General features: G+C 31.9%; 1 protein-coding gene across 3 annotated transcripts in view; it reads right to left on the bottom strand.

Moving 5' to 3' along the window:
- The window catches only part of wcd (U3 small nucleolar RNA-associated protein 18 homolog wicked), an 81,698-nt gene that overhangs the window by 5,176 nt on the left and 53,978 nt on the right, over positions 1-22,544 (bottom strand). For all 3 annotated transcript variants that reach the window (XM_089105365.1, XM_089105364.1, XM_089105366.1), the window contains exons 5-6: positions 19,900-20,097; positions 14,126-14,294 (exon numbers count right to left, since the gene is read on the bottom strand). In XM_089105365.1, the coding sequence (XP_088961491.1) occupies positions 14,126-14,294; positions 19,900-20,097 (367 nt within the window). The remainder of the gene's footprint in view (positions 1-14,125; positions 14,295-19,899; positions 20,098-22,544) is intronic.

Genomic DNA, 22,544 nt, shown 5'->3' with positions numbered 1-22,544 from the left:
GATAAATTTATGGCAAAGAAATTGGCTCAGATCTTTTTCAACATAACTTCAGATATTAGATCACTTTTTTCTTCTCTTCCTTAAAGAAAGCAAAAAAAAATTCAGGCAGATTGTAAGACCAATTTACAGCTTTTCTTTCACTGACATTACAATAAAAAAATATAGTCTTGGAGTAAAAAAAAACAATTAAAAAACAAAAAATAAAAGCGAAGAGCGACATTGAAACAAACGTACAGTAACGTAACTGTAAGTAAGGAGCGACCCGGCTCAATAGTAACCGAAACTCTAAAAAACGGGATTTTTATACCAATAGATACATCAAAAGAATCAGATTTTAATGCTGATTTCAAATATATAAGTCAAGTCTTATATATATAAATATATAAGTCATTTCATCAAGTTTAGTCCTACCCATCAAAGGTTACACGCCTGAGAAAATTTGGTTGATTTCCGAAAAAAGGGGGAAAGACCCCCTAAAAGTTATAGAATCTTAATGAAAATCACACCCACTGATTCAGCGTATCAGAGAACCCTACTGTAGAGGTTTCAAGCTCCTACCTGCAAAAATGTGGAATTTTGTATTTTTTTGCCAGAAGAAAGATCACGGATGCGTGTTTCTCTTTTTTTTCAGGGGTGATCATATCGACCAAGTGGTCCTAGAATATCGTGGGAGGGCTCATTGGAACGGAAATTAAAAGTTCTAGTGCCCTTTTTAAGCGACCAAAACAATGGAGGGCAACTATGCCCCCTCCCACGCTCATTTTATCCCAATGTCACTCGATCGAAATTTTGAGATAGCCATTTTGTTCAGCATGGTCGAAAATATGATAACTATGTCTTTTAGAATTACTTAATCCCCCAAAGTCCCCGGGGGGAGGGCTGAAAGTTAAGAACTTTACCCAACGTTAACACATAGTATTGGTTATTGGGAAGTATACAGACGTTTTCAGTGGGGATTTTTTCTGGTAGAGGGGGGGGGGGTCACGGGTTATGTGGGAGGATCTTTCCATGGAGAAAGTTTTCATGGGAGAAGGGACATTGCTATGAAGGGGGCGCCGGATTTCCAAGCATTATTTAAAAAAAAAGATCAGAAATTAAATAAGAAAAAAAAGTTTTTCAACTGAAAGTAAGGAGCAACATCAAAACTTAAAACGAACAGAAAATATTACGTATATGATTGGGTTCACCCCCTAGTCAATACCTCTCTTTTTACGCTGTTTTTTTTTAGTGCTTTCATTAGAGCTATTTATTCTAATAAACGGCCTTTGTGATTAAGGGGTCATTTAAAGAACTGGAACAAAATTCGAACGTTAGCGTAAAGAGCGAGGTATTGACTAGGGAGTGAACCCGCTAATATACGTATTAAAAATATATGAATATAGAAGTTCGTTACGTAAGTTTCGTAAATAAAATTAAACAACTTTCGAGAAAGCCATTTAACCAAATAAAAGTAAAATTAATATGCAAATTTTGCTTTAATTATTCATGTACGGTGAGCGAAAATCAAACCTTGTATTAATTCAAAAACGTTCAAAAATTAAATAAATAAAAACAAGTTTTTTTTAACTGAAAGTAAGGAACGACGTTAAAACGAACAGAAATTATTCCTTATATGAAAGGGGCTGTCCCATTCTCAACGCCTCGCCCTTTACGCTAAAGTTTGACTTTCTCGCAACTCTATTTTTTTAAATAATAAAAAACCATAGCGTAAAGAGCGAGGCGTTAAGGAGGGGACAGCCCCTTTCATATATGGAATAATTTCTGTTCGTTTTAAGTTTTAACGTCGCTCCTTATTACACTAAAGCTTTATCCTGGCTTTTAAAATAGCTCTTGGACATCAGTAGTCGTTCTTAAACATCTGGGAAAAAAGCCAAATTTCTATAAAAGGATGTATCCGGGGGAGTTACGGGATTTGACCCCTCCCCCCGAAAATTTTAGTCCGAATCGTGAAAATACACCAAAAATCTATATAAAAATTCTTGATGCATTCTTTAAAGTTTTTTTTTGTTGTTGTAAAGCTCCCTCTCGAACAAAAATCCTGGATAAGCCATCGACTCTGCATTGGGGTTCTTCAAAATACTTAATTTGATAATGTAATTTTCGCCTTTTGGAAAATCAAGCAAATTTTCTCACATTCGCAGCTTTTGGTGGGCAACTTTAAACCTAATGGAATTTAGATATTTAGGATCAACATAACAAGCCAATTCTTTCAATAGTCAATTCATATTGTTATCAAAATCCATTTGAGAGTTTCGGTTAATATTAGTACTGTTCGCTGCTTTCTTACAATTCGATACCATGAACAGTTTGAAAATAAAAATAAAACTTTTTACGGGTCGCTTCTTTCTTACAGTTCGTTACCATGAACAGTTTGAAAATTTTCAATTCCATTTCCAAGAATATTAATATTAACTTAAAAAAGAATATTAAAATTAATGACAACCTTTGCAATGAAAAGAACAACACATTTTGGCTCTCTGTACTAGGAACACCTATAATGCTTCAATGCTAACTCCTTTATCAACTATGTACGAATTTCAATAATCAACTAAACAAAATTGGCGGATGTATTTAAATTCGTTGGAATGATTTCCTCTATATATTATGATACAGAGCAAGAAATAACTGGTTTACTTCAAATCAAATATAATGCACAACACAAGGAAAATAAAACCTTAGATATTCTGTAAAATAAAAAAGGATATTTTAGGGCTTTAAGATGTATCTTCCTCTTGATACGATTTAACTATATGCTTACAGCTACATGCTTACAGCTAGGCTATCCTGGCTAAGTGGACGTGCGCTGGGTTGAGAATTCTTTGTCCCAAGGGGCATGGGCTCGATCCCTGGAGTGGCCAGTTATTTAGGTTTGGGACGCGGATCAGTGGTGTGACTCGGTAAGCTTAGCTAAAGTCGACCCAGCTCTAAATGGGTACCTGGAGAAATCTGGGGAAGGTAAGAAGGAAGGGTGTGCGAAAGCACAGGATGGCTGGCCCCCAGCCCCCCATTACACTTCCTGGCTGAGGGCCATGAAACGGAGATCAGAACCGCCGGTTTGGACCTTAAGGGTATAGTACTGTCATACTTACTTACTTTTTTGTACAGCCGGAATATATACCAAAAGGACAAGATAAAATGATTATTTATATAATAATAAATAATCATATCTGTTCATTCACCAAACCAGATTTATGATATTGCTTAGATCTTTTCTTAGAAAACAATCTAAAATTGTTAAAAATAGGAAAATTCTCTTATGCTCAAAATGTAATTTCAAATTGAAAATTTCATTTAAATGTGATTCAGTAGATTGATAAATTTAAACAAATTTAAACAATAAAACCGCAGGAGCGCTGAAAAATATCATATCAAATATTTGGTCAGGGAACATCAGCTAAACATTAAGTTAAACTTTTGCCGCATAGAAAAAAGAATGGCTCAACACATTATACTGAAATCACTCAGTACCAAAATTATTAATCGATTCGTGCTTCAAATTTCAAATTCAGAGGAAATCCCAAAGTCCTGAAGGATTTAAAAGTCATTTGAACTGAAACTTTGTGGCAGGATTGTGACTTCTACTTTACTTTAGTTTTTGCCCTTATTATCAGAATTTAAACTCGGATGAGCATTAGTTTGTCAAACAAACTAATTGGATCAATAAAAACAGCTTGTTTACTCTACAATTTATAGCAGAAAATAGGTGGGAAACTTTAAGAGCACATTAAAATAAAAAAAGAGGGAATAATCTAGCGCTTTAAGTTAAACTTGCACCATAAAGAAAACAATTGGTTGAATATATTAACAAAGCGTTCCTAGTACTAAATAAGAAATGAATTCCAGTTCAGATTTTCAAACTTCAGAATAACATGAAATTCACAAAGCGTTTTATGTTTGAAAGAGGGTTTGAATTGAAACTACAAACTGAATTTGTACTTTCCCACTACTTTTTGCTGTTATTGAACTCAAATAAACCTTGATATATTGGTAAAACAATTTTAGTTAACGTCAACAACATAATTTTGCAGTTCCTGAAAGGCTGTGGCCAATTTATGGGGGAATATGACACAAGAAGTGACAAGAATTTATTAGTCACTAATCGTACACACTTCATAAAAACATTTTTACTGGCTATTTTTTATCAATCAAAGTCACATAACTTACAGCTCGTAAAATAAACTATTCAGACTAACATAAGCTAAACGCTTTACAAGGACCAATATATACCCTGAAGATTCAGCTTGAAGTGGTTTATCTGCTTCAAGCTTACTTGAATCAGCATCATTTAAATCCCTCCAAGATAGTAATTGATAGATAGATAGATAGATAGATATTTCGAGAAATTACTATTACAAGCCCAGAAGGGTCGAATTCGAATTTCGAATTCCATAAAAAAAAAATAAAAAAGAAAATCATAACAAAAGCACAACAACTAAAAAATTGGCAAACAATGCAAAAAAAAAAAAAAAATCGGAATGCTATATGATTTATTTGTCACTTATAATTAAACGTAAATTGGAATAAATGTAATTCCTCTTTCAAATTTAAAACAAGTCTGACATGCATAATCTTTCACAAAACAAGTCATAATCTTTGATGCGAAGAAGGATGAAAATCATACTGGGCAGTGATATCCTGTTACCTTAAAATACACTGGAGCAGACTGCCTTAATATAGATTCCCCTTCTTCCCCAAACTAGACCTAGGAGTTGTCTATGAAATATATCGTTTTCTATGAAAATGTTTGTAATTTTAAATATTATAAGCATATTCACTCAGTTACGAATAGAACAAGGCCGTACCCAGGATTTTTTTTTCGTTAGGGGCTATACTACAAAAACAATTTCGGGGATGGGCCATCCTTAATGGTAAAGAACTACCCCCCCCCCCCCCTTCACTTAACATATTATACTTTTTGTAACTTCTATTGATACGGAAACACGAATAATTTACAAATTACTTACTAATTCATTGATTGCAAGCAATGCGATGATGAAAATGAATGCATAAACACGGAAGAAGATACTACACATTTTCTTACGTATTTCTGAGTTTTTTTGGTTTAGACTAGTCGCAAAAGGTAGTCTGATATCACTGTCACCATATTTCTATGATATTAATGTTTCGATGGTTTGAGACGGAGGAGGCGCCTTGAGTGTTAGTGCATTTTTAAGCCCAGTATCCTAAACATTATATTCTATTCCAAGGCCGTAACCCCCTACGAAATGTTTATCTGACTCGTAAAAACATAACAAAAATGGATATAAACAAACTTTGTATACGTTTTTTGAGTGTTTTTTTTATATATGTATATATATATATATATATATATATATATATATATATATATATATATATATATATATATATATATATATATATATATATATATATATATATATATATATATATATATATATATATATATATATATATATATATATATATATATATATACGTTTATTACTACTCTTTCCATGTTTTATATAGATATATATATATATATATATATATATATATATATATATATATATATATATATATATATATATATATATATATATATATATATATATATATATATATATATATATATATATATATATTCTTAGCAAAACATGGAAAGAGTAGTAATAAACGTTATATATATATATATACATATAGTATATATGTATATATACATATACATATAGAATATATATATATATATATTCTTAGCAAAACATGGAAAGAGTAGTAATAAACGTTATATATATATATATATATATATATATATATATATATATATATATATATATATATATATATATATATATATATATATATATATATATATATATATATATATATATATATATATATATATATATATATATATATATATATATATATACTATATATATATATATATATATATATATATATATATATATTTTTTTTTTTTTTTTTGTTTTTTATTTTTTTTTTTTTTTTTTTTTTATATATTTTGGGTATTTTTTTACCATTATATATATATATATATATATATATATATATATATATATATATAACGTTTATTACTACTCTTTCCATGTTTTACTAAGAATATATATATATATATATATATATATATATATATATATATATATATATATATATATATATATATATATATATATATATATACATACATACAAATATATATATATATTCTTAGCAAAACATGGAAAGAGTAGTAATAAACGTATATATATATATATATATATATATATATATATATATATATATATATATATATATATATAACGTTTATTACTACTCTTTCCATGTTTATGCTATGTATATATATATATATATATATATATATATATATATATATATATATATATATATATATATATATATATATATATATATATATATATATCTTAGCAAAACATGGAAAGAGTAGTAATAAACGTGTATATATATATATATATATATATATATATATATATATATATATATATATATATATATATATATATATATATATATATATAACGTTTATTACTACTCTTTCCATATTTTGCTACTAATATATATATATATATATATATATATATATATATATATATATATATATATATATATATATATATATATATATATATATATATATATATATATATATATATATATTCTTAGCAAAACATGGAAAGAATAGTAATAAACGTTTGCTATGATTTGAGAGACTATATTTATATTGCCGTTTCTTTTGATGCATTAGTTTTGAAATGGTCTAGAAAAATCCAAATTAAGATATTTCCGTTTCAAACTATATTGAGCGTTTACTCTTTTTGGTCTTTACTTAATGTTAGCTAATCGGAATTTAAAACAGTTTTTATTATTCAACTTATCTTTCCATCTTGTCCAACATATTTTTCAATTTGATAAATTTATTTCTTTCAGATGCAGTTTACAAATTAACTGATATTAAGTATTTAGGAGTTTATAATTTGGAATGAATCCCCAAAGAAAAAAATGAATAATATCCAAAATAGCAGCCAAAAGCAATCTAAAAAAGCAGCAATTCAGCATACCCTACATGACATATATTCTATAAGGAAGCCAAAAAAAATTTTTAAATGTATTTTTTTTAATTGTTATTAAAAACCAGTTTTTAATACAAGGAAGATTTTTAGGATCCAAAAGAGCAAAAAAAAAATCAATATTAAAGTCGCCCATTTCAACTGGTTTAAAGGTGACAAAACAGATATAGGCAAAGAACATTATAAAAAAAATTAAGCTTCTAAGTTCAAACTTCTATTCAAAGTTTTTACCCAGATAATTGACGAATTTTTTTGTGATACGGTATTTGAAGTTTTGTATGCAGTAATGCTCGATGAAAAAAACCTACTAATTTTGATAATTATATATGTTAAGAATATACAGCTAATAGATACTTCAACTATTATGCAAGGGTTCCGAAACGCCACAGCCATTTTGTTTCTACCAGATTTCTATTTCTCTTCATGAATAACAAAGGAGACCAGCGTCCAGCCAGCGACTTACGAAGTTTTTAACTCATGAATAGGCCCGAACCTGTTGTAAATTCAAGCTAGGATTTGAGAAAGACTGTTGAAAACATTAATGTTTGCCGTCAATATTGATCGCACCGGCGGCGGCGCCAAAAAATTATAGGCGCGCCGGCGGCACGCCGCCGCTGCTATTTTTGGCCCCGCCGCCGCCGGCCTTCCCTTATTGGCGCGGTGCCGGGGTCTAGTTTCAGCGACTCTGGCATATTTTTCATTGAAAATGTCTGTCCATTTATAGTGTTGAAACTTCTAAACTAGAACCCTGGATATATTTATTCTCTGCTTTCAGTCTGAAAAGGGAAAACCTGTTTATCAGAACGAACACAAAGTGCAAATTAGCAAAGAAAGAGACTAAACAAACAATGAAACTTCAGAACAGAAGTAGGCTCTTTAAGATGGAAATAAACTGTTATCAATAGCGTGTATTCTCTGTCACGTTCCTATCCTAACACTGGCTGACTCCTGATCACTTTAGAAATCCAAAATTCAACCAGATATTAATTTAAATATCCATAGAACGAAGAGTAGTTTGATTAAGATAGCTGTGATTAGCTATCCTATTTCAGATTCTCCAGATGTATTTAAACAGCCCTTAGTAGCGGAAAGTGTATCTAAGGAAAGTAAACTGAAAAGACAATTGGAAGACAGATTAGTTGAATTTACAGATGAGAAGATAGCTAAAAACACAAGTAATGAATATTTCATATTAATTTAAGCATATATGATCTATTTTTTGCCGTCAGACTCGCCAACAATTACCAACAAATCCAAACCACTTAGATCAACAGGTTACAAAGTAGGTTTATTTTTGCTCTCCTACGACACTTGAGACAAGTGGAAGTTGCTCTGACTTAAAAAAAAACGGACACCTCCTTAACATAAATGATGGTTATAAGAGACTTTATAAGTTTTCATTTACACAAATGGTAGGAACCAACGCAGTTTTTTCTTTCTTTTTTTACAATCTTTCGGGACTTCTCAGTCAACATTGCTAAATTTGTTCCAAATAAATCAAAGCGCTTATGTTTTGTGTAAAACTAGTGCTTATGCTAAAATTGGATATGATTACACCTATCTTAGAATCTGATTACATAAAAGGGATGCCTACTAAAACTTTAAGTTGAGACATTACAAGTGCCTCAGCCCAATATACAAATGGACAAGGGGATGTTAGCAGAAGTATCAAGTTACATGAAAAAAGTTTAGAGGGCCATTTTCTTCTTTTTTCACTTTAAAGCTGAAAACGAATATTTAAAAGGACAACATTGACAATACCTGATGGGTTACAGAATGCCCAAACCCAAGAGCAGGGTGGTAGACATATAACTCCTCTTCTCCAAAATCATCATGAGGATTTTGAATGTTACTCAAATTAGAGATTTTTCAAATTGGTATTTATCTGTTTAAGAGTTTGAATGGTTTTGCGCCTGATGTTTTTAATAATTTTTTCTTGTTCATTCATTTTATCACGGATATGCTACGAGAACCTGGTGAAGACCTGGTAAGTGAGCCAAGAAGTAGGGTTCGTTCTAGCCATGTGGCAAAGCACACGGGTCTGGTGGTCTTTTTTTCTGTTAATAATTTTTTCCTTCTTTTAGTTTCTTGTTCTGTTATTATTATAAAAATTTCTATTTTTTTTTGCTCTTTATTTGTGTTTATTTCAGTGATTATTTGGTCGGTTGCATAATTTAGTGATTGTGAACTGATTGCGTTTTTCAAGCATATTTGTGCTTTGTTTGGAACTGGTCGTTAAGCTGGCATGAATTATTATATTTAATGAAGATGTTGTTGAATCCCAAGATTATTACAGATTTCCCATAAATATCTACGTGTTCCTGGAAGTCGTTCAATTTTTCCCCTTCTCCCTTAGAAGAAAATTGTGCGTATGTGTTTGAAAGAGGCTCTCATTATTTTGTCAACAAAGAAAATAATTGGGTTTTTAGAGCGCGCATGCACCGTCTTTGAATCACTGGATGAATCAATATGGGTTCTGAGAAACCTTTTTTTATTAATTCGATTTTAATTTATATTTTTTACTCGATGGAACAAAAACACTTTTCTTTTCTAACTTTATATGTTCTTCGATTCCTAACCCAACATTTATAAAATTATTAAAAATAAATGAACCTGTTTATGGTTTTTCTGGAACTGTTTATTTCACAAACAGCGTCTTTAAAATTTATTGCATGAAAGGGATAGCTACTAAAGCTACTAACTTACAAACTAGAACGTCGTGACGTTAGCACCAAAACTGTAACACTGGAACATCGTGACGGTTATGAGACGTGATGGTGGAATCACCAGATCACTTTTAAGTATATGTCTTTGTTTTATTGAAAACAAAATACGTTTGAAATGTTTTAACTTTTCTTACTTTCATAAATAAAAATTATCGAAACTTTTGAGGAATAAATATCAGTATATGTCAATTAAACTGGTAATTAATGGTCATTTATTATTATTTTTTCTTAAAGCAAAGTGTAAGTTATTTTCGAATCTTGAGCAGGCATGTTCTGAGATTATCAGCCCTACTCATGTTAATTTTTGGTCGTTTTGAGTTTGACTTGCCTATTTATTGTAATTTCTGTTCGTTTTCAGTTTCATTTATTTATTGATAATGATTTGTGGTTTTTATGCTTGGAAGATGATTTGATTTTATTTTTTCTCATTCTTGGCTTAATGAAGATCTTTATTTTTCTTTGAAAAACTTGTTTTGTGAAAAAAGTTTTTTAGCTTAATCTTATGACAGAGCCAACATCAAAATTATTCTTTTTTAAAGATAGATAAAAGCGTTTATTCTTAGTAGAACTGGTTCTTTCACCAAGAGTACAAATGCAAAAAGTAACTTCAGAATTAGGCTTTAGTGACTTTAGAATATCACATAAAAAGAATAATTACTAAAACTACAACTTAAAAATTATTAGCGAATTACTGCAAATAAATGGTTACAAAAAGATAGAAAGAAGCATCAAAATGTAAATAAGCGTGTATATTCTTAATAGTGGAAAAAAACTTCATCACAGAAAACGTTAAGTACAAATAAAGAAAAAGAGGCAAGAGAAATAGCTTGGCTTCATAATTACCAGCGCATTAATGCAAAGAAATGGTTATAATAAGGTGGATAGAGCCATCAAAATAAGTGGGTACAATCTTAATAGCGGAAGAAAACCAAATAACGAAAAACATTAAGGGCAAATTTGGAAGAAAAAGGCAAGTACAATAGCGTGGCTTCAAAAAAGGAATGATTCTTTTGATACGGCCATCAAAATGACTTATCAGTATATAAATGGATTTTGAGGGATAATAACAAACTTCCAATATTTTGGTTCTAATTACGCAAATGAATCAGAACAAAACACAGAATTATTTTTCTTTCTGACAGGTTCTTTCACTAGTCAATCAGCATAGCTAAAACACATTGAACACGCTAAAATAATAAACGCTGAAACACACAGCTAAAACCTTCTGATAGATCTAATCACCCAATAGCCTGTCAAACATTAGGCGTCAAACACATATACGGTTAATAGGAAAGAGGGTATTACTAATAAATTCATAGCAGGGCTAAGCCACTTGGTGGCCCATACAACAGAAGTCCTTCTCTACCCCAATCTATCCAATGTTTCACTCTTTACGTAAATACTTTCTAAGACCACACTACATGAAATATGCAAGCTAAGAGAGGAAAATAAATAATAAATGAAACCAAAAAAGGGTGAGAAAAAGAGGATTTTGTCAGCCAGTGGCAAAACATGAAGACGAAAAACAAGCAAATATTTCAACAAGGACGTCTGCCAAGTCGTCCCCAGTGCTAAACAAAAAAGAAAAACAACGGTACATGATCAGTAAAACTGTTAATACCATGCATGAGACTGAATAAACCAAAAGTGATATTTTTCTAAGCTTTCCAACTCTTTGGGGATTACAAATTAGAAAACATGTTTTTGGACATGTTGCTGGCATCTATATTTTGCGTTTTCAACATCTATAACCCATCAATTTATATAATCTCTCTTTATATCTCACTTTTAGAAGATGAGGGGAAATGATTTACCATTTTGGGGAAATAATCTTCGTTACTACCCCTTCATTGTAAGGTTTCTCCCGTTTTTAGCTCATTTCATACATTAGGAGCAGGGAGATTAGGTTTGTATGAGCGTTTTTTTTTTTTTAATTTTGTTTGTGAATAAATAATTAAATTTATAAAAAACACCAACCGAACAAAAAAAAAAAAAAACACAAAAAATCAAAAAAAAAAAAAAAAAAACGTGAGCCCTCTGTCATTCTATAATCCAAAGCTTTTATAAACCCAAACAAAGATATGACAAAGTTTATCTCCCAAAATGATCAGGTGATAAAATGATCTCCCAAAATCATATCTCCCAAAATAGTCAGGGTGCTGTCCTGATAACTGACTTGAAAAAAGTGAAGACTGAAAAAAGTGAAAGTTAGACAGTCAGTTAAAGCGAGAGTTAATCGTAGCAACTTATTCGACCACTTAGGACAAATTATATTCTGTTAAGACCAAATTAATTTCTAAATGTTTATTCATCTAAGAAAAAAGCCTAGATCATACTTGAGGCGGTAGTAGCCTAGATCATACTCATACTTAATATTTTAAGCTTTGTCCAACTTGCCGGTTTGCAGTTGAATTAATATTAAATGTTTTATAGAAGGCATCAAGACATGGCTAATTGTGAAAAAAGCAAAGATAGATAGTCCGAGTAATAGAGAGCCAAATCTGAGATAAACCCTTTTTAGGACTGTATAAAAATGATGTTTTTTTATTTGTTGATAGATAAATCTATCTATTATCCATACATATGTAATTCTTAGGGCAGAACTGAGGTAGGTAGTCATAGAATTAAGGGATGAAAGATTGGATTGATTTTGGCCTGTCGCATGACGGAAAATGTCCACTGGACTTGTATGAAAAATCTGGGACTGAATTTGGTTGGACATACAGGTGGCGAACAAGTGACCAATTTAACTTTTAAATGTTTAGTCATCTAAGAAAAAAACCTAGATCACATTTTAGGCGGTGGCAGTTTAGACAAGTGGCAGTTTATATTCTAATGCATGCTTAATATTCTAAGCTTTGTCCAACTTGCCGGTTTGCAGTTGTCACTTTAGCATAGCGACATTCTAACGCATTATATTTTATTACTCTAATATGCTTGCCTTCTTTTCGTTTGGGTACTTCTTTACCTCGTTTTTGAACATACAGACTTCCTTCAGTAAATTGTGACAGGGCTATATAATTCCAAATCCCCATTATGGCAACATGCTTAAATTATATTCTAAGCTCAAAATCTGAACAGCCGGCCTCTTTTAAAAAAAAAATAACAAAACCTTTGACAACGGGATAATCTCGTGCACTTAGTTATGTTTTTTTTTACTATTTAATGGTATCAGAGTGCTACCATGTGGAGGTTGCCTCCTTTGTTTCTCTCCTACTCTGAGTTGTTTTATTATTCGGTTTTCTTGCTAGTTGCGGTGTTTTTGGGCTTTCTATTCTGATCTGGAAAGCAAAGCCCGCTAACTTTCCATTTTCATTTCCTTCATTCGCGACTAGCGGAAAGCTGCCAGACCTCTATTCTCATGAAGACAAGAATTAGCTGGACTTGGAAAGCCAATCCCACCTGCAAGTCAAAAGCGTTTCTGCATAGTCCTTTTTGGTGCTAAATTCAAATTAATACGCTCATGATTTTAATAAAACTTGCAAGTCTCTTTACTCCATTTTAGCAGCAATTACTTCAAGAAATGAACAACATGTTTGAACGGCTTTTGAAAATAAAGACTGAGACCCATTATTAATGCTGGTTTACACAAAAAAAAGATTATAACAAAAGAACCGTGGTCAATTTTTAAACAGCTCGCTTTTTCGCTCGTTATTCATGAAAAACCGGTATATTATTTACTAGCCTGCCTTATAACCCAGCTTCGCTTTTGGTTTCTTATAAGCTAGCTTCACATTGGTTTTTCGGCTTCTGTTACGAAGAGACACTACTTTGTCGTGAAAATGCCCCTCCTGTCTTTTAACTAGCATGAAATCACTTTCATAACAGGTCGCATTTGCCAGATACACCCAATTGTTTATTGTGTTGGGTTTATTGTGTTTATGTCTTTTATTGTATATGTTTATTCTGTCTATTGTTTATATGTAAATAAATATAATATCAAACTTGCCCACTTTTAAAATAGCGCTGCTGATGCAGTGACAATTTTCGCCAAGGTTTAATAACTTTATTATTCTTGATTTGGCAGAAATATTGTAAATATGAAGACATTTAGGAATCGAATAGCATCTTCCTGAGATAAAAAAAAATCAATTGGCTCCAGAGAGCCTTTATAAAAATGTCTAATATTAGCTAACAAAAGGTAACACAAGGGAACTGCCATATGAAAAGCACCTATTGCTTAACATTTAGTTTATAACTTCCCCTCCTCTAGCCGATAGGACAATCTAGCCTTCCTACCCATCGCCTTCTGATTACCAACACGTAGACCGACTTCAATATCACTTTAACGCCAGCAAAAAAAGGTCAGGGTATTTTCATAAAACTTACCTCCAAAACTGAACATCCTTGAACCATCTAAATTAAATGCAATATCTTGAACTTCTCCATTCATCTTCAAAGTATCAATCCATTCCTTCGTCTTTGCAGACAAAATATGTATTGCTCCAAACCGGCCAAAAAATGCCAAGATTTTTCCATCTGGGGATACCTTAAATTTCTAGAAAACACAAAGCCATATTAACGACAAATATATATATATATATATATATATATATATATATATATATATATATATATATATATATATATATATATATATATATATATATATATATATATATACATATATATACATATATATACATATATATACATATATATATATATATATATATATATATATATATATATATATATATATATATATATATATATATATATATATATATATATATATATATATATTAAAAATCGAGGCTTTTAGACCTTGCAAAATGAATAATTTGGGTATAAATTGATTCCAACGAATAACTTTATTCCATAGAAGGGGGAAGGGGGAAAGGGGCAGCAACAGTTTCCAAGTTTCCCTTCAACTGTGCATTCCAGTTTTGCTAAAAAATAAAAATAATATAACATTTTGTCTTAATTGTACAACTAAAAATCTTTCCTTGGCCATAGTAGGGCATATCCTTACGAAAAGTAACAAAATAAAACAAATGTTGGATTTGAAAATTTTGAGTTTTCTACGACACCCACACGAGTGTCTCCTGAACGAGTCTACCTTTTTTGGAAAGAAGGAGGGGTAGAGAGAGGAAGGGACAGATATAGAAAGAGATAAATAATTTCTTTGACCACACCGCTTTTCCATTTACGAAAAATTAAGCAAGAAAAACCAAGTTTTATTTTTGATAAAGCAGTGAAAAATTACAACAATATAAACACTTAATTAAACAAACACACTCCGAATATTTCAGCCCCATATCCGGGAACGTTTCAACGGAATTTTTTTTTTTTTTTAATTACATCGAAAAACAACATACTAAGCACACAAAGAGAAAAAAAGCAAAAGAAAAGAAATATAATTAAATAAATAGGAATCAAAACTCACATATTAAATAACACTTCCATGCACTGGCGTATAAACAAAATCGAATGTCTATAATGACACAGTCGTCTCCTCACAATGTATAAGTGGGAATCTATAAAAAAATTAAGAATATATTTATACTTCAACAAAACAATAAAGGTCAGCTAACCCCCGGCCCATAACCCCTAATTAAATCTCACAAGTTCATTACCCACTTATGAATTATAAATTGAATGGATTCTTTTGGTTGCAAGCGTAGCTGCAGTTTGTTTACTTTTCCCAGCATTTAACCTATTCTGACCTTTGTTCGCAAGGTCATCATTCGTTTCAGAACAATTATTAAAGACAATTTTTTGATAGATTCCCACTTATACATTGTGAGGAGATGACTGTATCATTATAGACATTGGATTTTGTTTATACACCAGTGCATGGAAGTGTTATTTAATATGTGAGTTTTGATTCCTATTTATTTAATTGTTTTTCTTTTCTTTTTTTTTTCCTTTTCTCTTTGTGTGCTTAGTATATTGTTTTTCGATGTAGTTTAAGAAAAAACCTTTTTTTTCCGTTGAGAAAGGTTCCCGGATGTGGGGCCGAAATATTCGGAGTGTGTTTGTTTAATTAAGTCATGGCTTGTATAGTTGTCTTCCTATTCTTCACAACTTTTTTCAACTGTGAAAAAACACCATGATTTTTGAATAAAAAAAATCAAATTGCCATCAAGATATGACTAATTGGAGATAAAGCCAAGACAGATAGTCTGAGTGAGAGGCAAATCTGGCATAAGCCCTTTTTAGGATTGTATAAAAATGATGTCATTTCACTTGTTGATAGATAAGTCTATCATCCATCCGTCCACACATCCATCCTAGGGCAAAACTAAGGTAGATAGTCATCGAAATAATGGATCCATTAGTCATAGAACTAAGGGATGAAAGATCGGATTTATTTTGGGTTGACTCATGACGGACAAAGTCCATTGGATTTGTATGCAAAATGGGGGAGTAAACTCGCTTGGACTCACAGGCGAACAAGTGACCTAAGAGTCCTCTACTTTTTTCACCTTCACTGCATCCCCCATCTTTACGAATCATACTAATTTAATGCGATAATACTACTATCATACTACTAATAATACTCTTCGGCCCCATTCAGAAACAGTGTGTTTTTTTTCCACAATCCAATCTTTCATCCCTTAATTCTAGACTATCTACCTTACTTCTGCACTAGGAATGACCTATGAATGGATGATAAGATAGACTTATTTATCAACAAATGAAATGACATCACTTTTATACAGTCCTAAAAAAGGCTTATCCCAGATTTGCCTCTCAATTACTCGGACTATTGGCCTTGGCTTTTTCTACAATTAGCTGGGATTTCTTACGAATTCCGAAAATTGGTTCCCCGAATCTCCAAAAATCACCCAACACATTGCTACCCTTAGCAAATGTGCTAGCTAATTTTGGACATACTGTGTTAATGTTTAATGGGCAATTATTGAACGCCTCATAGGTTAAAGAAAATATAATCTTCTTACCGTAAGACGTATTCTCGCAGATGCATGGTCACAAAGCATACTTTTCGGCAATTTAATACTTCATGAATGACATTTCATTTCATAGTGAAGTCTACGTGCATCTTAATTATTCCTTGCAAACCATTCTGTTTACTGGATACTTACTCAAGAAAACAACCTTGCCATGTTTTCTCCCGTCAGTCATTTCTGTTATCCTTTTACGCTGATATTTATGGCACGGGGAAAAGCGGATTATATAATTACTTCTTAGTTTAGCTAGTCGTCTTATACCTTTCACACTTGATCCAAAATGCTGTTGTAAGTTGACACTACTAAGTATTACCTCAGGCTGTAATATTTGAACGAGTAAAGATGATGAAAATAAACATCATTTAAAAAGAGAGCTGATCTGTCAAGTTTTTAATCGAAAGATTAAATGTAATCTATTCATGAGCTGTGCTTCTGTTCCCAATGAAATTTCAAATTCTGATGATGTAGTTAGAAGTATACAATCAATGCAATCTCTAATCCAATAGCTGAACTTGCTTAAAAAGGAAAGAAAACATTATAAGAGCAAGTTTTGCTTAATATTAGAGCTTATTATATCATTATTCGATGTTCATAGTATTCTATGGTCTTTAATCTATAAAAAAAAGAAACAGCTAGAATTTTTCTCTACTTGACAAAAGTCGACAGCAATGTTTGTCAAGGGCGACAGAAATGTTTGTTAAGGTCAAGTAATTGTCTTAACAGTTTAGTAGCCGCTTCTTTAAGGATGTCAAAGCACACTAGATTTTAGAATCTTATACTCACTTAGTGTCTAACATCCATGTCTCTGTTCTTTTGGGCCACCAGGGCACCATTTGAAACAAAATGGAGAGAAACCCATATTTTTAGACGATATAAATTTAGGACCGGTACTGGTCATAAGGAGACATGTTAGAAAAAATTCTTACTTCATAATATGCATAGTAATCCTAGTTAGCATATTTTCCAGGGGGAGCACCTTTATCATCACTGTTGTACAATGATTTTTAATAAATTGTGAAAAATAAACATATTTGATTGCATTTTTCTGTTTTCAATTATTCTATATAGGGAAGTTAAACACCATCACTGTCATCTACCAAAATATATAAATAGACTAATATTAATAAATTGGTACTGGTGCATTATGCGGGCCCAGGGCTATAAACTGTATCAAGGAAACCAGTCACAAAACCCGTCAAATGGGCTATTTGCAAGAGACTGCCATAGATAAATGATTGCAAAGCGTTGTTTCTCAATGAGTTACAATATCTAAACGACTGTTTTTTGGGGATTAGGGGGGGAGGTACCTAGGTTAGGTTACGTATTTAATATATGCTATGCTCCCCCCCCCACCCCTAATGTGCAAATATATAGCCCAAATTTGTTTCTAAACTATTATATGTTCATACTATTTTATTTTATTTCATTAGCATTAACCAAACTTGACTTCTTTGTGGTGCCCGCATAATGCACCAGTACCAATAAATTTAGGTTAGGTTATGTCAGGTTAGGTTAGATTAGCTAGATGGCTCTTGGGTATTTGTTTTAAAACGATTTTCAAGACTTGGAGAAAAAGCATAATGCTGAAATATGTTCTTTTAAAACTGGAAAAACATGGAAAAATGTGAGGATAAAGGTGCTCCCCTTGGATAATATGTTAACTACGATAATTTTGCATATTATGAAGTAAGAACTGTTTTCTTAACATGTCTCCTAAGGACAAGTACTGGTCCCAAATTTATACCTTTTAGACTATAAAATGCTCCATCTTTACATTTTCTTCTGATCCACACTTTCCGGTTTCCTCAACCTTAATATGTTATAATTACCATTTATGGGAAATTTATCTTGTCTCGATGTTCCCATTTCAACAGCAACTGGAGTCAAGTCAATATTATTCAGTCTGAACTTACCGTTAGTGCAAGTTTAATACTAGACTAAAAAACTGGTATTATATCAACTTATCAGATTAAAAAACAAAACAAAAACATATTTCTTTTTCTTATACTAAAAGATGGTATTCAAGCAGGTACATCAACATTCCATCAAATTATCTAATTAAAACTAAACATAATTTTTTTTGCCATGTGGTGCCGCGTTACTTTCCCACACTAGACCTAATTCGTTTCTTTAGACTCCCAAGGAATATGTGTCTGACAAGGGCACAGACTGAATATTTGTTTTATATTAAGTTTTTTTTCAGAATCTTCAATCTGTCAAAAATAAGGAAAAAAAAACCTAATTAAATACATTTTTAGTTAACCTATCCTATATAAATTAATTATTCTTAGCATTCCGAAATGTATTTGAGAGAATCATATTATAAATTTGATAAGGGAAAGAAATGGAAAACATATATAATTTGAGTAAAATGCTTAAAAGAGCCATTTCCACGAATATAATGTATCAATCTGATCATAAACAATTTATTTTATGAAATTCTTATTTAATCTTGGTTTTAAGACTGTAGACTTATATATATAAAAAAAAAAAATTAAAAAAAAAAATTAAAAAAAAAAAAAAATACGGCATTGTACTTTACAGTCCCTACCGGTGGTGCTGGTCTCCGTTTTAAAACCCTTCAGCGAGAAAGTGCAATGGGGGGTTGGAGGCCAACCATCCTGTACTTTCGCACACCTTTCCTGTTTACCTTACCCAGGTTTCTCCAGGTACCCACTTAGACATGGTTTGACTCTGGCTGAGCTTACAGAGTCACGCCACTGACTCCCGTCCCAAACCAAATAATTGAAAACACTAGGATTCGAACCCTCGCCCTCTCAGACAAAGAATTTTCTCAGTCGAAAATACTTCGATTTTTCAAAAGAGGATTCTGATGATACCGTCATCAAAATCCTTGAACCACTGATCAGAGCAGAATAAAATTTTGATTTACGGGAAAAACGGTCTGAGATGTTACAACAGAGCCCTAAGCTTTTCTTTAAAAAGAATAAAAAAATTCAAAAAAACATCTTAGAAAATTGGTTAGCCAAGAAAAAGCATGCTTTATGTAATTGTTAGCACACTAGGCTATAAAAAGTGTTTAAAAAAAAAAACATAAACAAATATTGTTGATACTTGCATGAGAGTTGCGACGATTTAAACAGAATTCTTCTTTGCTAAACGAGAATACTAAGAACATAAAATATGCATGACCTACATTTTAAGGGAAACAAAGATAGATCTAACCTTCGCTGTTCCCTTTTCTATATTTCTATTCCATCCATGCCTTGAAACTTTTCCAGTAATAAGGTTATACGAATGAAAATGATTTTGAATATGAGATGTGGAAATTATCTCTTCTCCGTTTGCTGTAAAACTGGATTCAGTCAAAGGGAACTTTTGAAACTGTATAGATTGCAGCTTAGGATTATCTTTGCCATCCACCTGAAAAATGTTTAAACTGTATGAATAAGGACAAACAAGTAGCAACTATAACAAGAGACCCCAGATACATTTTCCAGGGATGAGGGAGGCGGGGATTAAAGGACACCCTAGGCGGTCAATCATTTTGATCACAAGCTTCCGTCAATCAATTGATTAAAGCATGACTGACCGTCTAGGAACCGATTGAGTCATTCAAACTTTCTATTAATCACCATCAACGCTTGATTCAAGCGTCCAACAGATTCCTAGATGGTCAGTTATGCTTTAACGAATTGATTGACGGAAATTTTTGATCAAAATGATTGACCGTCTAGGGTGTCCTTAATGCAGGGAAAGTGTTTTTTTTCCAGACTTATCCCCTTATATACGTTTTGCTATTCCGTAGGGACACCAGCTACACCCTTGCCCTCCTTAGTGGAAAACCAATGCCGCCATATTAGCTATAAAGAATGTTTTCAGTACCCCAGATGCGTGTTGTGAAAGTTTTTCTTTACTTGCCACTTTTGTATTTGGAATCAAACAGCGTAAACAAGCAGATTAAAATATACCTGAGATGATGGCAAGGACTCAAAAGAGACTTTTTCCTTAGAAAAGCTAGTATTTCTGGACCACAATTCAAAGAAATGAATCTACGAATTTTACATTCAACGGTACAATCAAATAAGGAACAAAAAACTATCAAATGCACAAATAAAAGATGTGGTAATACACTTTAGCATTCACACTTTTTTATGATTTGTTTTAGATTGTCAAGTATTTTAGTTTATTTCTAACCCTAAAGTCTCACATACAAGGTTTCGTCAAAAATGATTTTGCGGAGAGCGGGCAATTTTATAATAAAATGGTTTGCAATGAAACAGAGAGCCGAGTGAGTTGTAATATTTCAACGCTTTCGGAAAATACCTAGAAAAGTTAAATTTGCTTTGAAGGATAGATATTGAAAAAAAAAATATTATCTATGAGATACCAGAGAGATTCAAGTTCAATGAACTGGAATTAGTAGCAGTAACTGCTTCGATCCCTGAATATATACCTTTAGTTTTTTGCTTTGCTTTTCCTATAATTTAAGATGCTTTGAGGAGTGGCGACCCTTGAATTTTTGTTTCCTTTGTCTACAACTGTCATGCATTCAGAGTGCGCCCCCCTCTCTCCACAGATCCTCCAGATTTCCACGCAAAGAAAATACAATTCTGTAATTTTTCTGCAAACCACAGATAAGCAAAATGTGGCTTTCTAATTGAAGACTAAGGTCGATAAACATTATTGAGGTGCAAGAAGTTGAATACCCATACCACTGAGATACGTCTTCCAAACTCGACATATGAAAATGATGGCAATAGTCCAATAGTGTATTTATTATGATCTAACACCAATGGATATTAAAGTGTAAAATATTAAACATCTTACAAAGATGTTCTTATCTATAGAAAGAGAAAAGAAAACACACAAGCCAAAAAAGGATTGAGTCTAATGTTCACCAGGTTGAAATAACAAAGCAATATTAAAAGCACTTTTCCACGACCTAAGGAATAATTGCTGTCGACTGTTTCAACAGACAAGTGTGTTTCTCATCATAAAAGAACGTTATTGAACGTTACTGCACCAAAGAATGATTCAGGACTGGTTTTTCTCTTAAACTTCGTTTTCACTAAAAATTAAAAAACGTACATTAAATTTTATATTTGTTGTTTTCGTTATGTTACACTAAGGTCACACAACTGTGTTTTCGGACAAAAACACGCGTGTCTGCGACATACGTCAAACCTCCTCAGACGAGCAACACATTTCTTGCGTCAATCGGCGCACTATATGCGTGTCCAATTATTGATAAGTTTTATCATACAACATATGTGCGTTCAGAGACAATGAAAATTAAATTTATATGAAACTAAATAAGAGAGGGAAAGAGAATGAAAGAGAAAAAAAACAGATAGACAAGGAGTTTTTATGGTATGAACCCTCCAACCCCCCAAGAATCACTTCTTGCGTATAGATCTGGTTCAACTGCACCAATTTTTTCTATTGGTGCTTTCTATCCAGTCTTACGCTCTGAGCAGCCCAGCAGCTTCAATGTAAAAATTAGAATAACTGAAAAATGAAGTTTCTAAAGGTCCAAGCATTCCCACCCTCAACACCCGTTTGGCTCTAAACCAACCGAGACAAAGACAACTATTTCTCTAAAGTAATTCATCCTTTTTTCCTTGTCTTGATCTAACAAAGCGCATGTAATCACTAGCAAACCTAGAAAAAAAATCAAAGACTATGTTGCTGAATATAGCTATAGCGAATATGTCAACATGGGTAGAGAAACAATCCCTAAAACTAACAATAAAGAACTAGGGGGAGACAACCCTAATCCTACCAACAATATAACCTCTAGATTCACCTTTGCCACAAAGGGGTAAGATTATATATATTTTTTTATTATTTATAACTATTCCAAAGGC

The sequence above is a fragment of the Artemia sp. Qi Xiang Cuo genome, chromosome 19, assembly GCF_049724085.1.
Source record: "Artemia sp. Qi Xiang Cuo chromosome 19, ASM4972408v1, whole genome shotgun sequence".
NCBI lineage: Eukaryota > Metazoa > Arthropoda > Branchiopoda > Anostraca > Artemiidae > Artemia > Artemia sp. Qi Xiang Cuo.
Note: the sequence above shows the minus strand (reverse complement) of the source record. Positions and strands in the feature narration are given on the sequence as shown.